Source organism: Pristis pectinata, chromosome 6 (genome assembly GCF_009764475.1).
Source record: "Pristis pectinata isolate sPriPec2 chromosome 6, sPriPec2.1.pri, whole genome shotgun sequence".
NCBI classification, from domain to species: Eukaryota; Metazoa; Chordata; class Chondrichthyes; order Rhinopristiformes; family Pristidae; genus Pristis; species Pristis pectinata.
In genome coordinates, this window is record NC_067410.1 from 69,142,656 (window position 1) to 69,165,372 (window position 22,717).

The 22,717-nt window shown below is 40.1% G+C and overlaps 1 protein-coding gene across 2 annotated transcripts; it reads right to left on the reverse strand.

Annotated features, from left to right (window-relative positions):
* Positions 1-5,741: 5,741 nt before the first annotated feature.
* On the reverse strand, positions 5,742-20,786 carry LOC127571435 (carcinoembryonic antigen-related cell adhesion molecule 3-like). Of its 2 annotated transcripts, none has more exons than XM_052017791.1 (6): positions 20,542-20,786; positions 16,695-16,787; positions 15,346-15,708; positions 13,368-13,646; positions 10,511-10,601; positions 5,742-6,405 (listed from the first exon to the last, which is right to left on the reverse strand). In XM_052017791.1, exons 2-5 carry the CDS (start codon positions 16,741-16,743, stop codon positions 10,516-10,518), a joined length of 777 nt encoding a protein of 258 aa, XP_051873751.1. In that variant the 5' UTR covers positions 16,744-16,787; positions 20,542-20,786; the 3' UTR covers positions 5,742-6,405; positions 10,511-10,515. The 2 variants fall into 2 exon arrangements, with proteins under 2 accessions (XP_051873751.1, XP_051873750.1); XM_052017790.1 differs by having other exon boundaries at positions 5,742-6,417.
* Positions 20,787-22,717: the final 1,931 nt, after the last annotated feature.

The following is a 22,717-nucleotide window of genomic DNA, read 5'->3' on the forward strand; positions in this document are numbered from 1 at the left end:
GGAAAATAACTGAAAAAGGGGAAGGTTTAGGGAAGGAACAAACATACTTTATGCAAACACTGTAAAGCTACCCTGGATGTAAGAGCAGAGAAATATTAAAGAAAATTACAGTTTGCCTTTCACTCAGGGCTAAATATTTTTAGCAAGAATATCTCTAACTATAATGTGTAGAGGGCCTATTCCTCACAGCAAAGACTCTTTCTTCATTAACAGTAACATTTCCTGTAATCGACAGCTTTATATGTGACTAAAGAAAAGGGTGATCAATTGGAATATGATAAAAAGGAAGCTTTCTATGCTAAAAACAGTACCACCCAAACTAATTTGAACATCCCATCAATGTAACAGTCGATGAAGCTCTCCTGTTGTAGTGAATCATGGCCTGAAAACAGATTTGTATATCATTGTGTTTATATTTATCTTATTGAAAGAATCACATGAAGGACAATTAGTTTTTTTAAGGTTCTTGACTGTTAATAAGGAGATGTAATGATCATTGTCCTCTTGCATAAGTAGGATGAATTCAATCAATGTTTGAAGGGGCACGTGTTCTGAACAGGACTCAGCTCTATAGGATGAGCTGAAAATAATATACTTACATATAGAGGTGTTTACAAATGTTGTAATTTTTGGGATATTGATTTGCATGGCTTTTGTTTTGTTTTTTTTTGTTTCAAACCATACTACGTATAGAAAGGAGATTCAACAGTTTGGTGTCTTTTTGATGGATATATTGATTGCCACAGCATTAAAAACTCATGACTTTACAAGGGTACTTAATTCCATTAATTATGAGACCAAACATACTGCAACAAGTTTAATGGGCTGTTATTGATTATATTATCCATGTTACTGAAAATACTGGAGCAAGATATCAGCTGTCTGAGGCAAAAGCCAAAGCTACGTAAAAGGACCAGTAACTTCAGACTGTTTGCAGCACACAGCCTGACTTTTCCTTCCCTAAAATTGTTAGCCAATATACACATTAATAGCAGTGTACAACATGGAAATCACTTATTTTTCCAGGAAGATTTGGTTCAAAACTTCCATGTTGTTCATTTCAAATCTATCTCTCATTCTATGCTTTCCCATTCTCTCTTTATCTGCTTTCCACTTTTCTCTCATTTTGTTTTTATGTGTCAGTTTATTACAAAGAATGGAAAAAATTGATTCTTAAGTTGCTCCTTTTCTTTGTTTTTAAATCAGCAAGAGTAAACATCATTTGTTACACTTTCCATCTGCTCAGAACATCTCCAAATATATACTATACTAATAGTGTTAGGTAATGGTAGAACACAAATCTAGAGTGTAGACATAGGTGAAGTTTGACTAAAGCAGACAACATAACCATGATGGCCACCTGTGCACAGAAACACCATAAGTCTTCACATCGGAGAAATCCAGGGATGTACACAAACCACGGCTGGAAAACTATTTGGTAAAAGTTGGGAGAATGTAAGAAATTTCTACTTATATAAAAAACTTATTTTTATTAGCAGGTTTTGCAGTTCTGTCTCTGGACCTTTGAGAATTATTGGGAACTAGTACACACATCAACAGTGGAACACGTTTCTGCAACAACATGCTAGTCTACATGATGGCATCAAATAATGCAAAATGACTTTGGATTCTGAAACAACAGATCAGCATTTTAAAACTAAAGGTCATACATGAAGAAGTCAAAACCCTAATGCATCACTTTAACACTCCAGCTTTATTTTTGTTGATGGGCACCTGCCACATTCCTGTCTGCAACAATTAAATTAATTTGCGCTATAAGTAAGCAGCCTGCATCTTCACATTAGATTATGCCTCACACTTGTTGTGAATCACACAGAAATTTATCACTAGCCAGTAAAGCTTAGCATTCTCTATAATATTGACTGTCAATGGTCATCTGCCTGTGAAATATTTTACACTCTGAACTTCGCTCCATGAAATATTCTCATGCTACCATTTGCACTTTTAGCACCGTGAACTGGGATCAGTTTCTAGGCAATTAACTTCTGTCTTAATACAACAAATAACATGTGTTCAAAAGGAAAACATAACCAAGCAATATAAAATAAAGACTAAATAAAATGTTAGAATGCTAATCATTGAGCGAGGTTAAAAATAATAGCCATTTATGTTACACATCCTATGGCATACTCTCCCACTTTTAAATGCAATATATATAATCCAATTGCAAGTCTGGGCTTCCTCAAGGAAAATAACCAGTATAAAAATACTCAAATACTTGAATGTCTCAATTTGAATACAATGACAAAGCACACATGCCAATGGCATCAATATCTAAACAAAGAAAATGATATTGTTTAGAATTTGCACTAAGTGATGAGACATTTCTTGTCCAATCTCCATGTCACTTGATCTACCTGAATTACAAAATTGAGTATATTCAATGGCTGAATATTTCTTCTTCTCTGGGGTAAAGAAATCCAAACATTCACAGTGAAGTGAAAAGATTTCTCTTGACATCTCTCTTAGAAGTCTGAATTCTTATTCTTGTTTCTAAGCACACTAATTCTGGACTTTCCAGCCAAAAGAAACAACCTCTAAGTAACTTCTCTGCCATGCTCTTTTAGCATCAATTGTTTTAATGACACCTCTCATTCTTCTAAACCCTGGAGAATAAAAGCTCATTCTATTCAACTTTACTTCAACCAACTCACCCCAGACATCAATCTACTTTGAAGAGACTGAATAATACTTCACTTCCTTTGGTGAATTTACTTTGTATGTACTCTGCAGTTTCAATGGTGAACTAGGCCACAACTATTACTTTGATTAAGCATTGATTAAGAGGGTGAAAGATCTAGATAATCATGCTGTTAACCAATTTTGTATATAACCATACCAATACTTTATAAATAAAGAAAATCATTTGTTTTTTTGTGTGATAGCAGTGCATCATAACTAATGTTTGTTTCATCAACTACAAATTCTTATTAATTTTATTTTGAAAACTAATCATCTTTTAAGTCTGATAGCCAGATTTTCCTTCCTATCCCTTACGCAGCAATGAAGAAGTCAGCTAGTTATCTCACTACTGCCTGGTTAACTCTGCACAGATTTTAACTGAATCTGGAATCAGTGATGTGATTTAGTCTGTATTCCCACCAAACTGTCCACTTTCTGGGTCACTGGGTAAGGAATTCAAAATGCCAATACTTCTTTTTATTCTCTGCTCCACTTCTATGGGACTTTGTTCCTTGCACTTTATCCTTATAGCTTACCACTAAATGCATATAGCTTGTAATCAAACAAAAATGAATGAACCATTGTTGTTTAATTGCCATGTGTAACTATAAAAATCCAAAGATCTAAACCTTATTATTGCAGGATTACATTTGTTCATACAAAATCGTGCAAGAGATTTACTGCCCATATCTGTTTATTGCACAGCTCCCAACCCCAAATGAAACAGAAGTAGTCCACGTGTTTGGGCTGCTTGCTACCTTCTGGTTCTCTGCCTTTTGTGGGATGCCGGCCAACATATAGCAATGGCTGTGGCCAGGGCTGTTCTCATGCGCACATGGACTGTGCCTACACATGAGCAGACCATGTTCCAGCTTGGAGCTGCCAGCCCACAATACCTTTATCAGTGAGGACTGAGCATGAGGCAGCTAAACCACCCATCACAGGTGCTGTAGTCTTGCTGTGATGGCCAGAATGCTCTTGCAATAAGAATGCAAAGCAATACAGATCATAGCTCACCTGCTCTGCCAGTACTGCCTAGTCAATTGGGAGTGGGGTGGGTGCGTGGGGTGGGGGAGGAGGGGGGCAATGACTGTCTCTGGAATAATGATCTTGTCACTGCTCTCCCTTTCACCACAGGCATCAAGGAAAGTCATAACATCATTCTTCAACAGATTGGATTGCAATGATCACCAAACCTCCATTCCCATCTACTTGAAACCTACCAAGCCTCCTTTCCCATGGATATAATTACACGGATCTTCCATCTCCATGGTGTTTAATCTCACCAGCCCTCCATTCCCATGGGTTCCCTCTTCTCCAGAGATGTAGCATGACCTTCTGAATGTTTGGCATTCTGTTTTCTGCTTTTTGCTTCAATCCTGTAAAATTGTACCCCTGAAATCGAGAAACCCTTATCAGTTTTCACCTTTTCTAATTAATGGTGTTAATTAGGTTTATGAAATACATCCCCCAAAAATAGATTCAGTGATGTCATGTAGGGCAGTGATTGAATGACCGGTACAGGAGGCAGCTACATCTAACCTGTAATTCATCTTAAAGGTCCACATTTATTGCACCCACATTCATGCATGGGGATGAATCATCTGAAATGGAGGTAAAATTAATTTTTAATTTCTCTGTCTTTGTTTTAAAATAATTAACAGTAGTTTGATGTTTTTAAGCATACATCACTTTTTTTAATTTAATTTGTTGCCAGTATTTTGAACCATGTCTGATTATCCAAGATATTCAAGAATGGTGAAACAGCTGGGGCTATCACAGGGTGTCAGGGTCAAGGCCTCAGGATCCTTCCTTCTCATCTGGTCACCACTCACAACTCAATCTGCTTATGAAACAACCATGGAATCGAGGTGTGGAGCTTAGTGTGAGCTCACAATTGCAGGAGGTTAGTGTGCCTGTGAAGTGGTGCAGGATCAAAGATGGGAAGCAGGTTGGGTTGTACTTCAATTTTTGAAATGTGCTGCCATATTGAACTTCAATGTCATTTTTGTTTTGGTGTTAGATATGTTGCAGTGATCTTGTGCTTTTTAAAAAAAATCTACTATGTAAGTGGTCTTCTCCAGGTATTGCTTTTATGTTTTTGCCAAGTCAGCTGTTCTAATTGTAAGGATTCATGCTCCGTTATTTTTTCTGAAATACATATCACTCTGGTCTACATTACTTAAGTGGTAATTTTAATATCTATACTGTCTTGAGTTGTAGCAAGGGAAGGGCATGACACAGGGCCTGAATCAAAAGTAATGCAGCTACCAACAACACCTAACCTTTAACAGGTTTAGAGAAAGGTCATGAGAATTATGATTCAACATTTGAATTCTTAAATTGTTCATTTCATCTGCCTTTTTCTGAAAATTGAATAACCATGTTTATGCAGGATCTGTTGACTGCTCATAATGTTTCCAAATATTACCGTATTGTAGTGTCGGGGAACAGCAGAATATTGACAGAGTCACTCGTGGTTAAGAATGGTTCTCAGCCTCACATTCAAAGAAATGTCATAAGGCACTCAATGTTTCCAAGTGCAAAAACAAAACCCAGGGTTATATAGATGAACAAACTTATGGTTGCAGTGGAAGGAAAGTCCCACAGAGAAGTTTAGTGGAGGAATTTCTACACATACAAAATAGGTAAGTTTAAGAGTGGGATTTGCATTTTATGGGGAACAGACATATGCATGATTCAGCAGTGGAGCATGATATCTACACAAACACATATGCACAGGAGTGACAGAGGGGCTGTTGGTTTCATGAGTAATGATGGCAAACATCAATTACTTCTACCACAAAGTCAGTATTACCTCAAGATGTCCACTGGTCCACTCCCACCCTTATGCAGAGTTGGGGTTAAAATCAGATCAACCAAGGTTTTATTAAATAGCAGAGCAGGTTCAAGAGGCAAAGCAGCCTGCTCCTGCTAATAATTCACTTGCTCATATGTTCATATGAAATCAACATAACATCTGACATTCTTTGAATATTTATTATTAAATAACAGATAGCTGCTAACACAAAAGACAGGTCATCAATTATTCATGGAAAAATTCAATTTATTAAAAGCAATTCTTTGTGTTTATTCTTTTTTTTAAAAAATTATTACATTACTATATTGTAGTGAACTTTGGGTTTACAATGTTCTACAATTTGATAGCAAGCGGGGTTCCTGGTCAACAGATAGTGCAGAAATCAGTTCCATTCAGCACCATTTAGGAGGTATATATTTACATAGCTGCAGTATAATTGTGGTTCATTGTTAAGGTCAGCAATCCATTTAATGTTTTCAAATAAGGCAGTGTGAATAGCTGTGATGGCCCCAGAAATGGAGATGTCAGGGCAGGTGTGCAGTATTTTGATGACCACTGTTATAAATGAGACAGTTTCTCATATTCCATTTGTGGAGCAGGTGATCACATCTTCACCAGACTATACTCAGGTAGTTGAGGGGTGTCCTTGCAAGGTTAAGCCTTGGGACTTCATTGCTTGGGTCAATTACCAAGACGCAGTCGGTGATGCTTGTAGTCAGTGAAAGATGCTGTAGAGAGATGAGCCGTCATTAGTTGCCAGGGTCTGTAGATTCCAGTAAGGGTTGGTGAATTTTGGACAGGTATGTGAGGGTTTCCGAGTCAGTTTTGAAGATGATCATCAAATTCCATGGTATGTGCAGTAGAATCGGTCATTCAGAAACCTAAAAAAGACACTGATGTTAAGACACTATTATTCAGAGGTTTTTAAAATTGATAAATCAGTACAAAACTCTTACTCAACTGCTGTGAAATCATTAAACTGTAAAGATCACCCAGCATCAACCTAGGCAGTGAATTCAAACATGGGAAAGCCACTCCCAGCCCAGTCTATCTTGTAAAGCCCTATTCATAATGCCTGAGGACTGTGTTGACATTGAGAGCAAAGTTGCATTCTGAATCCTACCTTATGGATTACATGCTAGATTTCTCCACTGCAATCCCTTGGTACATCAAAAGCAAACTATACTTTCAAATCTTCTCATGAAAGGTAGTGGACAATTAAGCACATAATGGGAGGAAAACATCCCCATCCACAACTCTAGTGAACCCAGCACATGAGTCTTATAAGTAAGACTGAAGCATTTGCAACCATATTCAGCGAGAAATGCTGAGTGGATGATCCACATGGGTTCCTGAGATCTCCATCACCACAGAATTCTTTAGCCAATTCACTCCATGTGATATCAAGAAGAGGTTTATGCACTGGATATCAGAGATAAAAGCTATGGAATCAGGCGGTATCCCAGCAGTAGTTCAGAAGATTGGTACTCCAGATTTACTGAGACTCTAGCCAAGCCATCCCAGTATAGTTACGATAATGCCTTCCACCCAATAATGTTATGGTGAAGAGACTGGACAGGCTGGGTTTGTTTTCCTTGAAGTGTAGGAGTCTGAAGGGGACCAAATAGAAGAAATTATGAACAGTAGCTAGTAGGAAACATTCCCCATAACAAAGATATCTACAAATAGAGAGCATACATTTAAGGTAAGGGGTAAGTGGTTTAAATCTGAGGAAGAACTTTTTCACTCAGAGGGTGGTTGGAATCTGGAACACACTGCCTGAGAGGATGGTGGAGGCAGGTACTCTCACGACAGTTAAGAAATATCTATATGTGCACTTGAATCACCAAAGCATGGAAGGCTATGGACCAAGTGCCAGTAAAGGGGATTGGTTTAGATCAGTCCTTGATGGTCTGCAGGGACATGGTGGGCTGAAAGGCCTGTTTCTGTGCTGTGTGACTATATGACCCACACCAGGTGTAATTTAAAATAGCCAATTAGCCTGCTAAATAGCATAGGAGGAAAACTAGAGCATCCAGGGAAAACCCACATAGTTGCAGGTAGAACTCCTCACAGATAGCACCGGAAATCAGGATTGAACCCAGGTCGCTGGAGCTGTGAGGAAGCAGCACTACCCACTGTGAGGCCGAAAGAGGAAAACTTCACAGTGGTAACATGCCTCATCAGAAATCTGTTGAGGATTAAAAGAATTGTGCAGCTAATATGTAAACCGTATGAGTGCTGGTATTTCCATGACCGACAACAAGGATCTTTGTTTAGTATTTATGCAAGGAAATGCAGCAGACATGAGACAAAGACTGCCTCTTTGTTGGCTTTTTTCTATGCCAAGGGCAGCCAGTTGTCTACTTTTGATTAGAAAGATTGCAAACAATATCAAGCCCACAATTATTTGGTCATTGAAATGCTGGTAACAAAGGGATTTGAGCAATTGTTAATGAGATTGGTGGTCTACAAGAAGATGGGGTAGAATCAAGTGTGAGTGACCTGTGTAAGAGAGATATTAGGAAACAATGGCAGAACCGCCATGTGGTGCTGTCCTGGTGGAGCTTAAGGTCCCCATGGGCTTTTCAGTGGCTGTGGGATTTTTGACCTCTCGAGCCAATGAAATCAAGTGACCACTGTCTGAGGATTGAAGGATAGAGCTAAGCAAACGGAAGAAAGATTCACAAAGGTTTGAGGAACAGATGGGAGGACAGCAGAGAGAAGAAAAGACTGAGGACAACTTCATCTGTGTCACAGACCGGGGGCTTTGAGCTACTTGTCAACTATTATTAAGTACAAAATTTTGTACTTCATAAACTTTTGCACAAACTAGTAGTTTCTGCTCATTTTGCAATGTTCAAGAAATGCTTCAGTCTTACAATATCACTCATGGATATTAAGGTAATGGACAGTGGCAGCATTCCTGGCAATGGCCAAGTACCAATCTTGCACATCGTACTTGCTTTTGTAACACATTGTGACAATATAGTGCTTTACTTTTACTATGAAAACATTGCTATAGCTGGTCAAGGGTGAATCACTTTAATACTTTTAGCCAATTGACTGTATCCTTTGGAAAGATAATTGGCCTCAGTAGTCTGAAACTTGATATCCTGTCACAATTAGCAGTTTTGTTTATCTGAAACCTTGTTACATGGACTCTGGTAGCAGCTTGATGTCGGACATAAACCAACCATTATTGTTGGGTGGCACTGACGGCTGCTTAAAACAGATATGAATACCAGCCAGTATTCCAAATCAAACAAGGCATGTGGCCAAGCTCAAGATTTAAGAGAGCCAAGATTCCACACAATATCCCAATTTGCATCCTTCTGTTTTAAGTGAGTGACTGCTTTTTTTTTGTATATCATGATAGCATGATGGTGTACTTCAAAGGATTTAAGATTATAAAAGATCATCCTTTGAACTTTAATGTCATGTATCTATTTATGTTTATCCATATACAAGGCATTCAAGAAATATTTACTGCAACTTGTTTGATTTTATTCAGAGTAAGCCAGAAGATAGAACATAAAGAACATAGAGCATTACAGCACAGTACAGGCCCTTTGGCCCACAATGTTGTGCCAACATTAAGATCTATCTAACCCTTCCCTCCCACATAGCTCCCCATTTCTCTACCATTCATGTGTCTATCTAAGATTCTCTTAAATGTCCCTAACGTATCTGCCCCCACAACCTCTGCTGGCAGTGCGTTCCATGCACCCTCCACCCTCTGCGTAAAAAAAAACATACCCCTGACATCCCCCTTATACCTTCCTCCAATCACCTTAAAATGATGTCCCCTCGTGTTAGCCATTGTTGCCCTGGGAAAAAGTCTCTGACTGTCCACTCGATCTATGCCTCTTATCATCTTGTACACTTCTATCAATTCACCTCTCATCCTCCTCCTCTCCAAAGAGAAAAACCCTAGCTCACTCAACCTATCCTCATAAGACATACTCTCCAATCCAGACAACATCCTGGTAAATCTCCTCTGCACCCTCTCTAAAGCTTCCACATCCTTTCTATAATGAGGCAACCAGAACTGAACACAATACTCCAAGATGACGAAGACTTACAGATAATTTCTAATCACATATTCAGCTGTCACATTTGCCAAACAATTCACTATTATAAATGAATTGCATTAGTTGTTTCTCTCTTGACGTGATATTTTCCATCTTATGAAATACTAAAGACTTAGCAGGAGTCATCTACGAATACAACACTTGGTGTTGAATTTGGAATTTGTGGGAATTTGTGACTCTCAAGAATTCTTATAAGTGACTAAGCAAGAAGTAAAGCATTAAAAATATTAACTCTGTCTTTCAGATCTCAGGATAAAGACCGGAGCACACACCTGAGTTAAGATCAGAGACAAAATATCAAAGTCTTTACAAATCAAATTATTTTATACAGTATGAAAATCTGAAATAATTTTGAGGAAATAGTAATTATAGGTTAACATATTGAAAACTCAGTTTCTCACAATAAAGCAACATTTCAGGGGCATTTTTAAAATATCTTACGTTTTCTTAGGACCACTGCTAAAGACGATTTCTGAACAGTACTCACTGTTGAGGAACAAGAGATCACCACCAGCCTCTTCTGGATCTCCATACTTACCTGTGCTTATCCAGGGGATGCTGTCTTTTTCACGTTATGTTATTGTTACAACCAAAAAATCCAATCCTTAAGTTTAAAATGTAACTCTAAGTAGTTTATTATTGAAAAAACCATTCTCAGAATTCAGTACTGTGATCTAAAATCTGTGCAATTAGCAATTCAATACCAGCCCATTGCTAGAAGAGACACCACTTAATCAGCCACCTAATCAGACAACAAATTTTCTCATTGCTTATTTAATTGATAAATAATCCTAAAATAAAAGTCATCCAGGTGCTCTACTAGCACACAATGAACAAGCAGACCACTTCATTTTCTCTGTGGGTTCATACTAACCTGAGCAATAACACTTACCACTTTTACAAAAGTAATTTTGCAGAGGCAAAGAGTGAAATTGCCAACAACATCGCCAGAGGGATCAGGATCATCAGGTAATTCCTATTACCTGAAAAAAGTTTTCAGAAATGAATTAAGTAAACAGACCATTCAGCTTCTCATGATCACGACAACCACACATTTAGTTCAATAATCTGGCCGTTCTCCAGATCCTATTAAATGTTTATTTTTCCAATATTAATCCACTTGCTATTTAAAAGTCATTCTAGATTCTGCTTTTCCTTTGACTGTGGAAGCATTCCATATCCTAAAAACTCACTGCATTAAAAAAACCTTTCTCTTTGCACTTTTTGTGATGAGTAACTGTTATTTCGCAGGTCAGGCTGCATCGGTGGGAAGAATAACAGAATCAATGATTCAGGCTGATCAGCCTTCATCAGAACTGTAATGTTAACTCAGTATCTCTTCCCACAGATGCTGCCTGACCTGCTGAGTATTGTCAGGATTTTCTGGGTTTTTTTGGATTTCCAGCATCTGCAGTTTTTTTTGATTTTCAGTGATTGTTTTTCCTCATGGTTCATAATTTTGAACTTCTGCCAAATCTCTTTGTAGCTTTAATTGTTCTAAAAAATAAATACTCTGTTTCTTGTCTTGTAGTAAAAGTTCACATCCCTGGTACCACTTTGGTAAACATCCATAACCTACTATCTCAAATAAAATGAGACTTGCTACTCCAACCAAAGTCTAACCAATGATTTGTATGGGTTTAGCATTTTCTCCTTACTTGTGTAATCTATGCACACATTTATGAAAACAAGGATCTAATTTGTTTTGATTTGATTTTTTATTAACTAGTTCTCCATTTTAAATAATCATAGCCCTTGTTTTGGTATTTAATGCAAATGTAGACATTGTGCTCCCTCTCCTCAAAGTCACTGATCCTTCTAGTTACCAAATATAAGAACCACCATTCCCCTGTTAATACTTTTAATAAACTTGATGCCATATACGTTTTCATTTTAGATTAAGTGACACTTCTATGGGGACAGGAATATGGTTCAGGGCACCAACACAAAACATTGTTGGACCATTGAAAGCCACTAAGTCTTATTAAATTGAATGGAACTCTGAATAACTGAACGATCGAGTGTCTACAAGTCTCCATAAAACCCTTGTAACCAACCAAGTTTTAAGTTAGTTTCTATCAATAATACTGTAAAAACCTGAGCCTAAGTGCTACTTGTTAACTACCTGTGTGTAACTACCTACCCATTCTTTTGGAGTCTTGAGTTTTAGGAAAATTCCTTTCCTGGGTTTAAAACAAATCTAGCTTTTTCCCCTTTGGCAGGAATGGAAAACAATTGTCTGACATTGGGAATGGTGAGAGGGCTCCAACAGGTTGAGTGGAGAGCTCAGGCTGTCAGTGTGGGAGTTGTGGTCAGCACCATCGGTGAGGCAGCCAGAGAGGGCAGTAAGTGGCCCGACGTGCGAGGCAACAAGCTGGTTGAATGTGGCCACTGGAGGCGTCACAACCAATGGTCTGGATAGACTTACTGGTATACACACCAATGGATAAGTCGCGCTGTGATTTGCTGTCCCTTTCCCCTCAAAGGAAAATCTGCAAAATTGACAGACGCTGGATTTTATTATATATTAAGTAATTCCACAGCACATCGGTAGATTTCTAAAGGTGTGCCATTGTGTCATAGCATGCTGGTTTGAAAACTCTGATATAATTGTGTTCAGTGAATAGAGAAGGATTGGCAAGTGAAACAGAACCATACTGAGGGAGCAGACAAAATGATGTACATGAAAAGGATTATAAAAGGATTACCAATTGAATTCATTTCAGTTGTATAAAATTCTGGCCAAAGATTATTTTAATTTTAAATTGGGAGCTTTAAATATAAAGTACATGATATCAGATAAAGAGCATTTGAGTAATAATTTCAAGTCTGAATGAATTTCAATACAAACTAATTTATCTTAGCTGTCACCAAGTGAAGCTGCAAATTGGACACTCAATAGAAGGGCATGTGTGTGGATATAACCACAAAATATTCAGTACAAATGCTGATTTGGAGAATTAGTGATTTATGGAATAAAACAGGTATTGAGCACACTATCCCTGGGCAAGATGAACATTCCCTGTCTCTTGGAAATAGCTGTGCTGAGTTAAATCAATCCACTGCTGCCCAAGGGCCAAAGCTCTGGATTTCCATCTTTTAACTTGACCACTCCTCTGCTGAAGCTAACCTATCTTCATGACCTCATCTGCCTCAATATCTCCCTGTGGCTCACGATCAAACTTGATTTGATTAGCATCTGTAAAGTGCCTTGGCATACTTTACCATGAGCAACAACCAGTACCGGCCATTCCCAGGTTAATAACATCCGACTTACGGACACTCCCTACATATGAATGAGCTCCCTTAATATTATCAAATTCAAAAGTCTGATATATGTATGTATGTTTGTTCCTATGAACGGCAGAACTAGTTTCCTCTCTCTCTCTCTCCACTTATAGTAATCGTCCTTTCTTATCAGCCTCATGTGCTTTTCATGTCGTCCATTACAATGCAGTGCAGGTATGGTTACCATATTGAGTGAATTTTGCGTGTTTTTCGACATGCACAAAATCGACTTATGGACGTCTGTAACAACAGAACCTGTTCATTACCCGAGGACAGCCTATGTAGGGTTACTGTTGCTATACAACACCACATAACTTTCAGAAATTTGGCAGCTGTTACTGTTGTATTGTTTATTGATATAAGGAAGTTGTGGTCAGACATCATCACTTTTCAATTTCAGTTGAACTCCTGTGAAGGCAAAGTGCTGCTATTATGAAAAAGATCAATGTCCAGTTTCTCACCATTCAGATTTCTGATGTTACACAAGTTGACAGATACTTCACTGCTGGATGCATTACTGACAGGATTTTTTGCAATGCACCTGTACTCATATTGTTCCTCTTCAGCAGAACAGTCTATCACAAGGACTGTGTTAGTATATGTCTCAATGATGACTCCAGATAAGGATATTTTTTCCCAGTAAATCATGACTCTTTCATTGGAGACAGAGCAGGTCAAAGTGATGTTGGGTGCATTCTGACCATGACTAAAAGTCTCTGCTACAGGTTGAGAAACTGGTTCTGAAATACAAAAATGGACACACGCAAGTGGATTTTTAAATGCAGTTGCAATTATTTGATGTGACTATTTTTTGAAAAATCTCATCCACTGCTGCACAAATGCATATTTTTCTTTCAGGTTTTGTTTATAAAGTTACTAAACTTGGATGTACCAGATTTAGTACTATGCATTTCCACACCCAGAGTCCTGACTATTGTACAATTTCTCTCGATTAAAATTTACACTAAGGCTTCCAATAATGTTCTGCCAATGAAATTCTGCTGCAACAGAGAACACAAAAATAACTGCAAAGCAGTTTTTCGAGTTCTATCCATTAGCCATTTCATGAGGAATGCTGTCAGTGTAATGTTCAAGGGTTTTCTAAATTTCAAGTCTGTGTACTAGCTGCTTGGCATGCTCAAAATGTAACTAAGAATGGTATAACGTTTACCTTTCTACGTCTGAAATGCTATATTCTCCTCATGTGAAACATGCTTTTCTCTCAGTTGTGAGATCTATAATACCTTCTTTGCCAAGTAGAAGTGTTATCAGATATAATTTCACAATGCTCACTTGGTCAACCAAGGGATATGTAGGTTCATTTCTCACGATTAACTTTGGCACAATGGCACCACAGTACCCTATGTAGACAATAGACTTACTGTATTACATGAGTAAACATAGGCTTGTTTTGTAGCCGTATAAATATTTGATGATTTGCATGAATGATCTGAAAAGTTGCTAAACTAGTCCTTGTTGAAACCTGCTTGTGTTAGTGAATGCACAGGGGCAACTGATTAAACTAAGTCTTTTAAATTCATTGTTAGTGAAAAATTAATCCAAAAGATACCTGCTAAACCACTTGTTTTGACACATTTCTTTACTTCAGGTAGAAACTGTTGAAGTTAATCAAACAGAATTTTTTTCTGTATATCCATCTTTCAACAGATGGGCAGAGCTGGCAAGGCCATCATTTATTGCCCATCTCTAAATGCCCTCAAAGGTGGTGATGAGCTGCCTGTGGTGAAGGTACTTCTACAACACTGTCAGGTTTAGATTTCCAGGCTTTAGTCCCAGGAACGGGGAAGGACTTGTGATATTCTTCCAAGTCAGGCTGCTGTGTGACTTAGAGGGGAACCTGTAGGTGGTGGCCATTCTGTGTCCCTGCTGCCTTTGTCCTTCTTATGGCAGAAATTGCGGCTTTTGCAGTGCTATCACAGTAGCCTGGGTGAGTAACATCTTGCTACATCTTGCACCCTGCAGGCAAAGGTTGCAGCATTCTATGGGAAGTTGTGTACAGAATTTAATATTACAGAATCAGCTGCAAACTTCTCATTTCTGACTTTATAGAAGAAAGGTCAACTGAAGACAGCTGGGTCTAGGACACTGTCTGAGGAACTCATGCAGTGATTATCTGGGGCTGAGTGATTGACGAAAAACTAAAATGACTTCAATCGTTGGGAGCATTTCCCCATTGATGCCCACTGACTTCGATTTTAGTAGGACTCCTTAAGGCAACACTTAATCAAATGCAGTCTTGGTGTCAAGGGCTATCACACAGCTCACATCTGGACTTCATATCTTTGACCTAGACCAAGGCTGGATGAGGGATGGAGCCAAGTAACCCTGCTGAGACATCAGTCCTTTTAACCTTCCATGAAAATGCTTCGTTTTCTAAAGCTGCAGAAATTATAAAAAGTACCAGGGGTCAACACTTACCAAAGACTTGAATCATGAAAGTACTTTGATCATGGTTTTTCAGTTCTGGCCCATAGTAGTCGGTTCGTATTTGATACTCTCCACTGTCATTAACTTGTACATTATATAACACCACCGATTTGCTTTTGATTGTAGCTCTGTTTTTATATTGTGGGTGCACAATAAGCAGACTCTTCGAATTAATGGATTTCCATGTTAAAATTTTAAAGAGCTGTGGAAATTTTAATCTAAATGTAATGTCATACTGATCTTCGTTGCTTTGGTACTCTATGGGAAACATCACCGTTTGTCCTGCAGCGGCATTAGTGACCGTATCAGGTCTGGCATACAATGCTCCTCGACACACCAAAATCAAATGGAAGACTGTAAACATAAATTCAAAAGTAAAGTTCTGCAGATTCTGGAAATCTAGGATAGTCAATGATTGTTTCCTCAAGGGATTTCCTATATCTGACTGTAAAAGTTGCCAGTCCCACATGATATTAGTTTAATGGGAAAAGTAGTGTCCCTGCCAATAGAAGCCTTAGGGTGGAACAGGGGTCCCCAGGACAGCCTCATCTCCTTAAAAGCAGTGACTGGTAACATCACCACCCAGTTTACCTTGAAGCACTGTAGAACGTGATGGAGTAATGAGTAGGCAGCACTGAAGATTCAAGGACAAGATTCACTGCACCCTGAAGCCGAGCCAGCAATGGACCAGTTTCCCATACATGTTGGGTCTGAGTTACACCTGTTCCCAGGCTGGGCACCAGAGATTAGCCTCAACCTGGACAAGACTCCTGATGATCAAAGAGTCACAGGCACAATGAGCTACAAGTTTGGTTGAATTAGCAACCCTGCTCCAACCTTCCTCTTCAATTTTACTCTTGGCAGAGGCAGGAACATGTATGTGAATTTGATGAATTCTCAGAAAAAGCCAATGCTGCAAAGGACAGTGTTATTGAGACTGAACAGAAAGGAAATGTGTCCGGCTTCCTGACCAAAGGCAGAGGAAATGATTTCCCGCCGACATTAAACTGTGGACATCTAGCTTTTCGAAGAAATCATTTTTGAGCATTATTTCTGAATGTCCTAAAATAAAATAGAAATACTGGAAATATTTAGAAGGTCAAGTAGTATCTATGGGAGAGAAAAAAATATTTCAGATCAGTGACTTTCCTCACAGCTGCAAACTATCCATTAAAGTGGCATTTACATCCAGCATATGTGTTGTCTGACTTTGGTGCATTGGGTACATTGCCATGGAGAAGGAGTTTAGAATTATTAGCAGGTCAGTGTTTTCTCTACATGTTTAAATAATCCACAATGTGTTTGACAGATATAAGCATGCTACCATTTACATATGTTACCTGAAGCAAGTTTGAACATGTTGATGTTTAATGTCTGTGAGAGTTCCATTGCATGCAATGCACCTCTCTCCTTTTTGTGAGTTCAAGATGCTCCTAAAAGAGATAAGAGAAATGAGAGATTCAGTGGTGAGTGATGGGTTTCCAGCAAACATTAACTACATGGGTGTGAGTAAAGTGTATTTATGGAATGTTTCCTATGACTCAAAGTACTGTAGAACTGATGAGGCAGTTTTGATAATTAAATTTTCTTGTTATATTTTAAAAAATAAACGAAGTTGTCAGTTCTCACAAAGGGCAGTGTAATAATAAACAAATGAACTGTTTTTCATAATGTTGTTGAAAGCTAGTAGAGCTGCTGCCCCACAGTTCCCCAGAGATTGGGGTTCAATCCTGACCTCGGGTGCTCTGGTTTCCTCCCACATCCCAAAGGCAATCGGGTCGGTAGGTTAAATGGTCTCTGTAAATTGCCCCTAGTACGTAGATGACTGGCAAAATCTGAGGTGGGTGGGTTGGGGGGGTGGGGGGGAAGAGGGTTGATGAAAATATGGGGAGAATTATAATAACGTGATTAATTAGGATTATTGTAAAAGGGTGGTTGATGGTTGGCGTGGATTTAGGCCAAGCGGCCTATTTCTGTACTGTACCTTTCTATGACTCTATGATGTATCAGGCAAAAATATATATATAAATGGAAAAAGTGGAAAATTGGTAGCTGAGAAAGCACCACACACCAGGTAATGTGAATTACTTAAGCCCATTGCACCAAGCCCTGTATAGCTGAGGACACAAGTGATGTTGCCATCTGCTTAATGGAAATTTACACTCCATATAACTAATGCTGCAAGAAGATATAATGTGTAAGTTTGGAATCTGGAACGCCAGGACCTTCGTGGCAGTCCCAACAGGGACAGACACTTTGGCATTAACATTGCTTCTGAGACACAATTGGAAATAAATGGCAAGTTAAAAAAGGAAATGGTAAACCTTTGGAAGGGCAAACATGAAGACACCATCTTCACAGGATGGGTTTTCTGTCAGGAAGGAGCTACTCTGGCAACTTAGAACCTCTGCTATAGGGTAACTGAATGCCTCATGACTCTATGGCTCAATCTGTCATGGAACTAGCAAATTATGGGTATCAGTGTCTACTTCCCAAAGTTATGGATGAAGTCAAGAAAGGTTTCTACTCTGACAAAAAAAAAACATAGACCCACGTAAGCGTGAGGCAAACTGGTCTGCTGGGCAGGGTCAAAAAAGATGTGACCTTCTGTAAAGGCCAGTTGTCAAGGAGGGAGTAGGAAAAGCTGCAGCATGGTAGCGTAGTGGTTAGTGTAACACTATTACAGCACCAGTGACCTGGGTTCAATTCCCGTCGCTGTCTGTAAGGAGTTTTTACGTTCTCCCCGTGTCTACATGGGTTTCCTCCAGGTTCTCCGGTTTCCTCCCACATTCCAAAGACGTACAGGTTAGGAAGTTGTGGGCATGCTATGTTGGCACCGGAAGTGTGGTGACACTTGTGGGCTACCTCCAGAACACTCTACGCAAAAGATGCATTTCACTGTGTGTTTTGATGTAGATGTGACTAATAAAGATATCTTATCTTATCTTATCTAACTCCATGGGTACTTCTTCCTGACAAAATACTTGAAACACAGACATTCATAATCAACACCTCTTCTGTCAGAGGCAAATGCAAGACCTCAAGGCAGCATCCACAATCCAGTCACAGGTACCTGTTGATAATGTCATTGTCTAAGCAAGAGACTCCACTTCACCCATACTAAGAGAGGTACTGTTCACTGTTAGACTGTCTACCGCCTACAAAAATGTTGCCACAAGAAAATCAGTGTTGAAGGTTGCAAGGACTTTGCATAGATAGTTCTTCCCAAATACAATAACCTGATAACCCTCACCCCCTCCCAACCAACAAGAATCACAATCCCTTCAATATTTGGAGTGCCCTGAAGTCCGCCGTAAACTGGTGCCTTCATGTGCATCTGCACTGATCTCCTGACTTGATTATAAAGGTAGAGGGAGAGATATGTCAGGCTAAGAGATGACAGATAGTGGAGATTATATTTTGCTGATGGTCCAGAGTACCTCATGGATGTCCAGTCATTTAGCATGACTGTAGTGCCACCCAATACAATGGAGAGTGTTCAAAGTTCTGTCAAGCACTATAAGGACTGTGCAGTGGTCACTTCTACCAATGCCGTCATGGACAGATGCATCTGCTACAGGTAGATTATTGAGGCTAAGATGTAGTAGGTTTATCCCTCACCATCTGCCATACAGACAATCTCAGCTATATAAGAACAAGAAATTAATGCAGGAGTATATAATTCAGCCCCTGGAGATCGCTCTGCCATTCAACAATTCAGAAGTGATCTTCTACCTCAAAAACCATTTTCCTGCATAAAACCCATATCCTTTAATATCCAGCAATGTATCAATGTTTATTTGGAATGTAATCAGTGACTGACCCTCCACATCCACTGGGATAGGTAATGCCAAATCTCATTTCTTCTCATTTTAGTTCTAAGTGACCCATCTCGTAATTGAGGTCATGATTCTGAGTTCTGGACTTCTTTGCCAGTGCAAACATCTTCACCTCATTTACCATCTCTCCAGCCCTGTAAGCACTGAGGTCACTTCTCACTTTTCTCAACGTTAGAGAATAGATCATTAACCTACTCAATGTGTCCTCATATCACAGACCCACCATCCCAAGAAGCTACGTGGTGAACCCACTGCAAATACATTCGGTGCCCTGCTTCTTATCGTTGTTGTTCAATGTGAAAAGGCGGTGATTCATCAAATGTGGGAGGACACTGAAGGTGGGAGACGCATCAAAGGTGGTCATAAGGAGTAAGTTCTGATGCAGGGTTTGAACCGGAAACATTGACAATTCCTTTCCCCCCCACAGATGCTGCTTGACCTGCTGAGTATCCTTCTGCAGATTGTTTGTTGGTCATGAGGAAGAAGTTCATTGCCCATGTTTGACCTAATGCCATGAGATTCCATGGGACCTGGGGTCAATCAGGAGAGCTCCCAAGACTTGTCCCTCCCGCCTGTATAAAACTGCACCACCAAATCCAAGATATCTGTGGTATCAGCAGGCAGTACGTGCTCAAGGATTGTGATGGAAGAGGCTCGGAGTGACAGCTGCGTCCGGATTCGGTGCCTATGTCACGCTGGTCGTGATATCGCTTAGTGACCATCACTACCAGTATGGAAATTCGGTTAATAATCTTGGATTGTAATTCAAGATTATTGACCAAATTTAAATTTCCCCGCCACCTTTGTGCTGTTTGAACTCTGGGTGACCTGTTGCCAATGTTACAGCCACTTCACTCGGGCTGCAGCGGTCAGACTCATTCTGTAGTGGATTCCCCGCCATTCTCTGCGGACACCACTTGTGTAAGCCTGTTTCCCTTCACAGAGAAACTGCCTGACCTGCTGAGTATTCACAGCTTTTTCTGTTTTGTTTTTAGATTTCCAGCATTTGCAGGGTTTTTTATTTGTAATTTTCATTTTCGGTCTGAAGGTTTTTGCACCGTGTAGCCCACCGCTTCTTTCCGGGTTCGGGACTGCACTTGTCGGTCGGATATCACCCTCCCTCGTCCCTCTCTCCTCTCCATTCATTTACATCTTAACCCATTTCTTTCTTTTTCTCCCTCTCACCCCATTCTGCACAGACTTTCATGAACCAGCGCTGCTGCGAGCTCCCCCTTTCCCTCTATAATGACTCTGCTGGACTGAAACTTTCTTTCTGGGAAACCCTGAGCAGTGGGAGATGGAACAACGTCCGAGTGACGGCCAGTCTGAATCCAGCCCCAGTACTTACTCAGCTCCAGTCGAGGTTGGGATCGAGGGGGCTGCTTCCCTCCTCTGTAGGAATGAGATCCAGAACCTTCGGACTCACCCAATCCCCAGTTTGCATGTGGTTCGAACAATGCTTTTCACTCTCCCTTCAATCCTTTCACAAACGCTTGTCAAGGAAAGAGTTAAAAAAAACGCGAAAATATCGGTCTCTTCCGGATCCCGCCAAAACATATCTGGGGTATGAAATCAATTTTATTTTAAATAAAATATATACTGAAAATGATCTTGTAATTATTTAATTATATTCAGGGGTGGTCGTTGCTGTATATGCTGCAGTTTTTGCTTGGGGAATTTGCATGTCGTCACGCAGGGATCATGCTGGTTGATCATCGTTCCAATCCTAGTCTGTGTGCTGCCACGATATAGTTTATTTATCAATAGTTATTAATGTTGCCAAATTCTTTGTGTCATCGGGGTGAAATGCGACTGTGAATGACTGCTCTCCAAAGAGACACGGGGCAGGTTATAGACTGCCCGCTGTATTTCACCTGCACCTGGCGCTCTGAACTACAGGTAACTGAAAGCGGTCGGTGCACACATGTTCATTTCAAACGCACTCTGCTGTTCCGCCGACATTCACCACGTGGTGGTTTACTTCAAATTTGTTTCTTCAAATTTGTTTCGGAACAGCGGACACACCAACATTTAATTCGCAAGGCTCTTGGTCCCACATTCATTTGCGCTGGAGATCCGTCTGCACTTTCTGCCCCTATACCAATTCCCTGATGTCTGGGACTGGACTTTCGACAAACAAGGGAAAAAAAAGACAAACTGCCGGAGGATCTTGGCGGGTCAGGCAGCAGCCGTGCTAACCTTCTTTCTCCGACGTAGGCGAGAACAGGCCACTCAATCCCTCCAGTTTATTCTGTGATTCAGTAAATTCATAACCAAATTAACCACAGCTACATTCGATCCACTAGCCTTGGCTCCATATCCTGTTATACACACCATGCAAATCTAGCCAAACCAGAGTTATTAACACTACTATGAATGAGAGAAAGAGTTCCACACTTTTTTGTTTTTCTTACAGACCACAGCGCGGGTGACCCTTGAAAAAAATGGAGATATGTTCCTAAATGGAAATGATGGAGTCGATCTTTGACAGTGAAACTCCATATACTTTCTGTGCTTGATCTTCTAGTTCTGGATCTCAGACCTGAGGTTTTATGGGATAAGGTGTGTTGATGCAGTAGCTGAAGATGTTATGTAGAGCAGCCACTGTGGGTCAGTGGTTGAGAAGGTATATGTTTAGGGCAGTGGATAAGTTAAATTAGATCTATCTATCTATCAAACACAGTGAAATGCGTCTTTTTGCATTAGTGAGAATGTGTTGGGAGCAGCCTGCAAGTGTCGCCACTCTTCCGGTGCCAACATAGCATGCCCACAGCTCCTAACCTGTACGTCTTTGGAATGTGGGAGGAAACCGGAGCACCCGGAGGAAACCCGCGCAGTCATGGGGAGAACGTACAAACTCTTTACAGACCGCGGTGGAGTTGAACCCCGTTCGTTGGCGCTGTAATAGCGTTACACTAACTGCTACACGATGCCGATATCAGAACTGCTTTGCCCTGGATCCAGTTGAGCTTGTTTAATGTTGGAGTACACACAGTCATACCAGTGGAGAGTGTTTCTTTACATTCCTGACTATTACTTTACAAATTACCATAGTGAAGGTAGGAATAGGAGGAGATGGCAAATAAATGCGTGGCTGAGAAGTTGGTGCAGGAGGGAAGGTTTTAGATTTTTGGATCATTGGGGTCTCTTCTGGGGAAGGTGGGACCTGTACAGAGAGGATGGGTTACACCCGAACCTGAGGGGGGCCAATAACCTTGCAGCCAGGTTTGCTAGGGTGGTTCGGGAGGGTTTAAACTAGTTTGCAAGGGGGATGGGAACTGGAGGAGTAGGTCAGAGGAAGAAGGGGATGAGGAAAAGTCAGATCTAACAGGTAGAGAGACTTTGAGGAAGGAGAAGCAGAGTACAGGCTATAAAGGTAGTAAGTCGGATGGGCTAAAGTGCATTTACAACTGCAAGAAGCATCAGGATAAGGGAGATGAACTGAGAGCTTGGATAAGTACATGGGACTACGATATGGTGGCTATCACAGAGACATGGCTGACATCAGGGCAGGAATGGATATT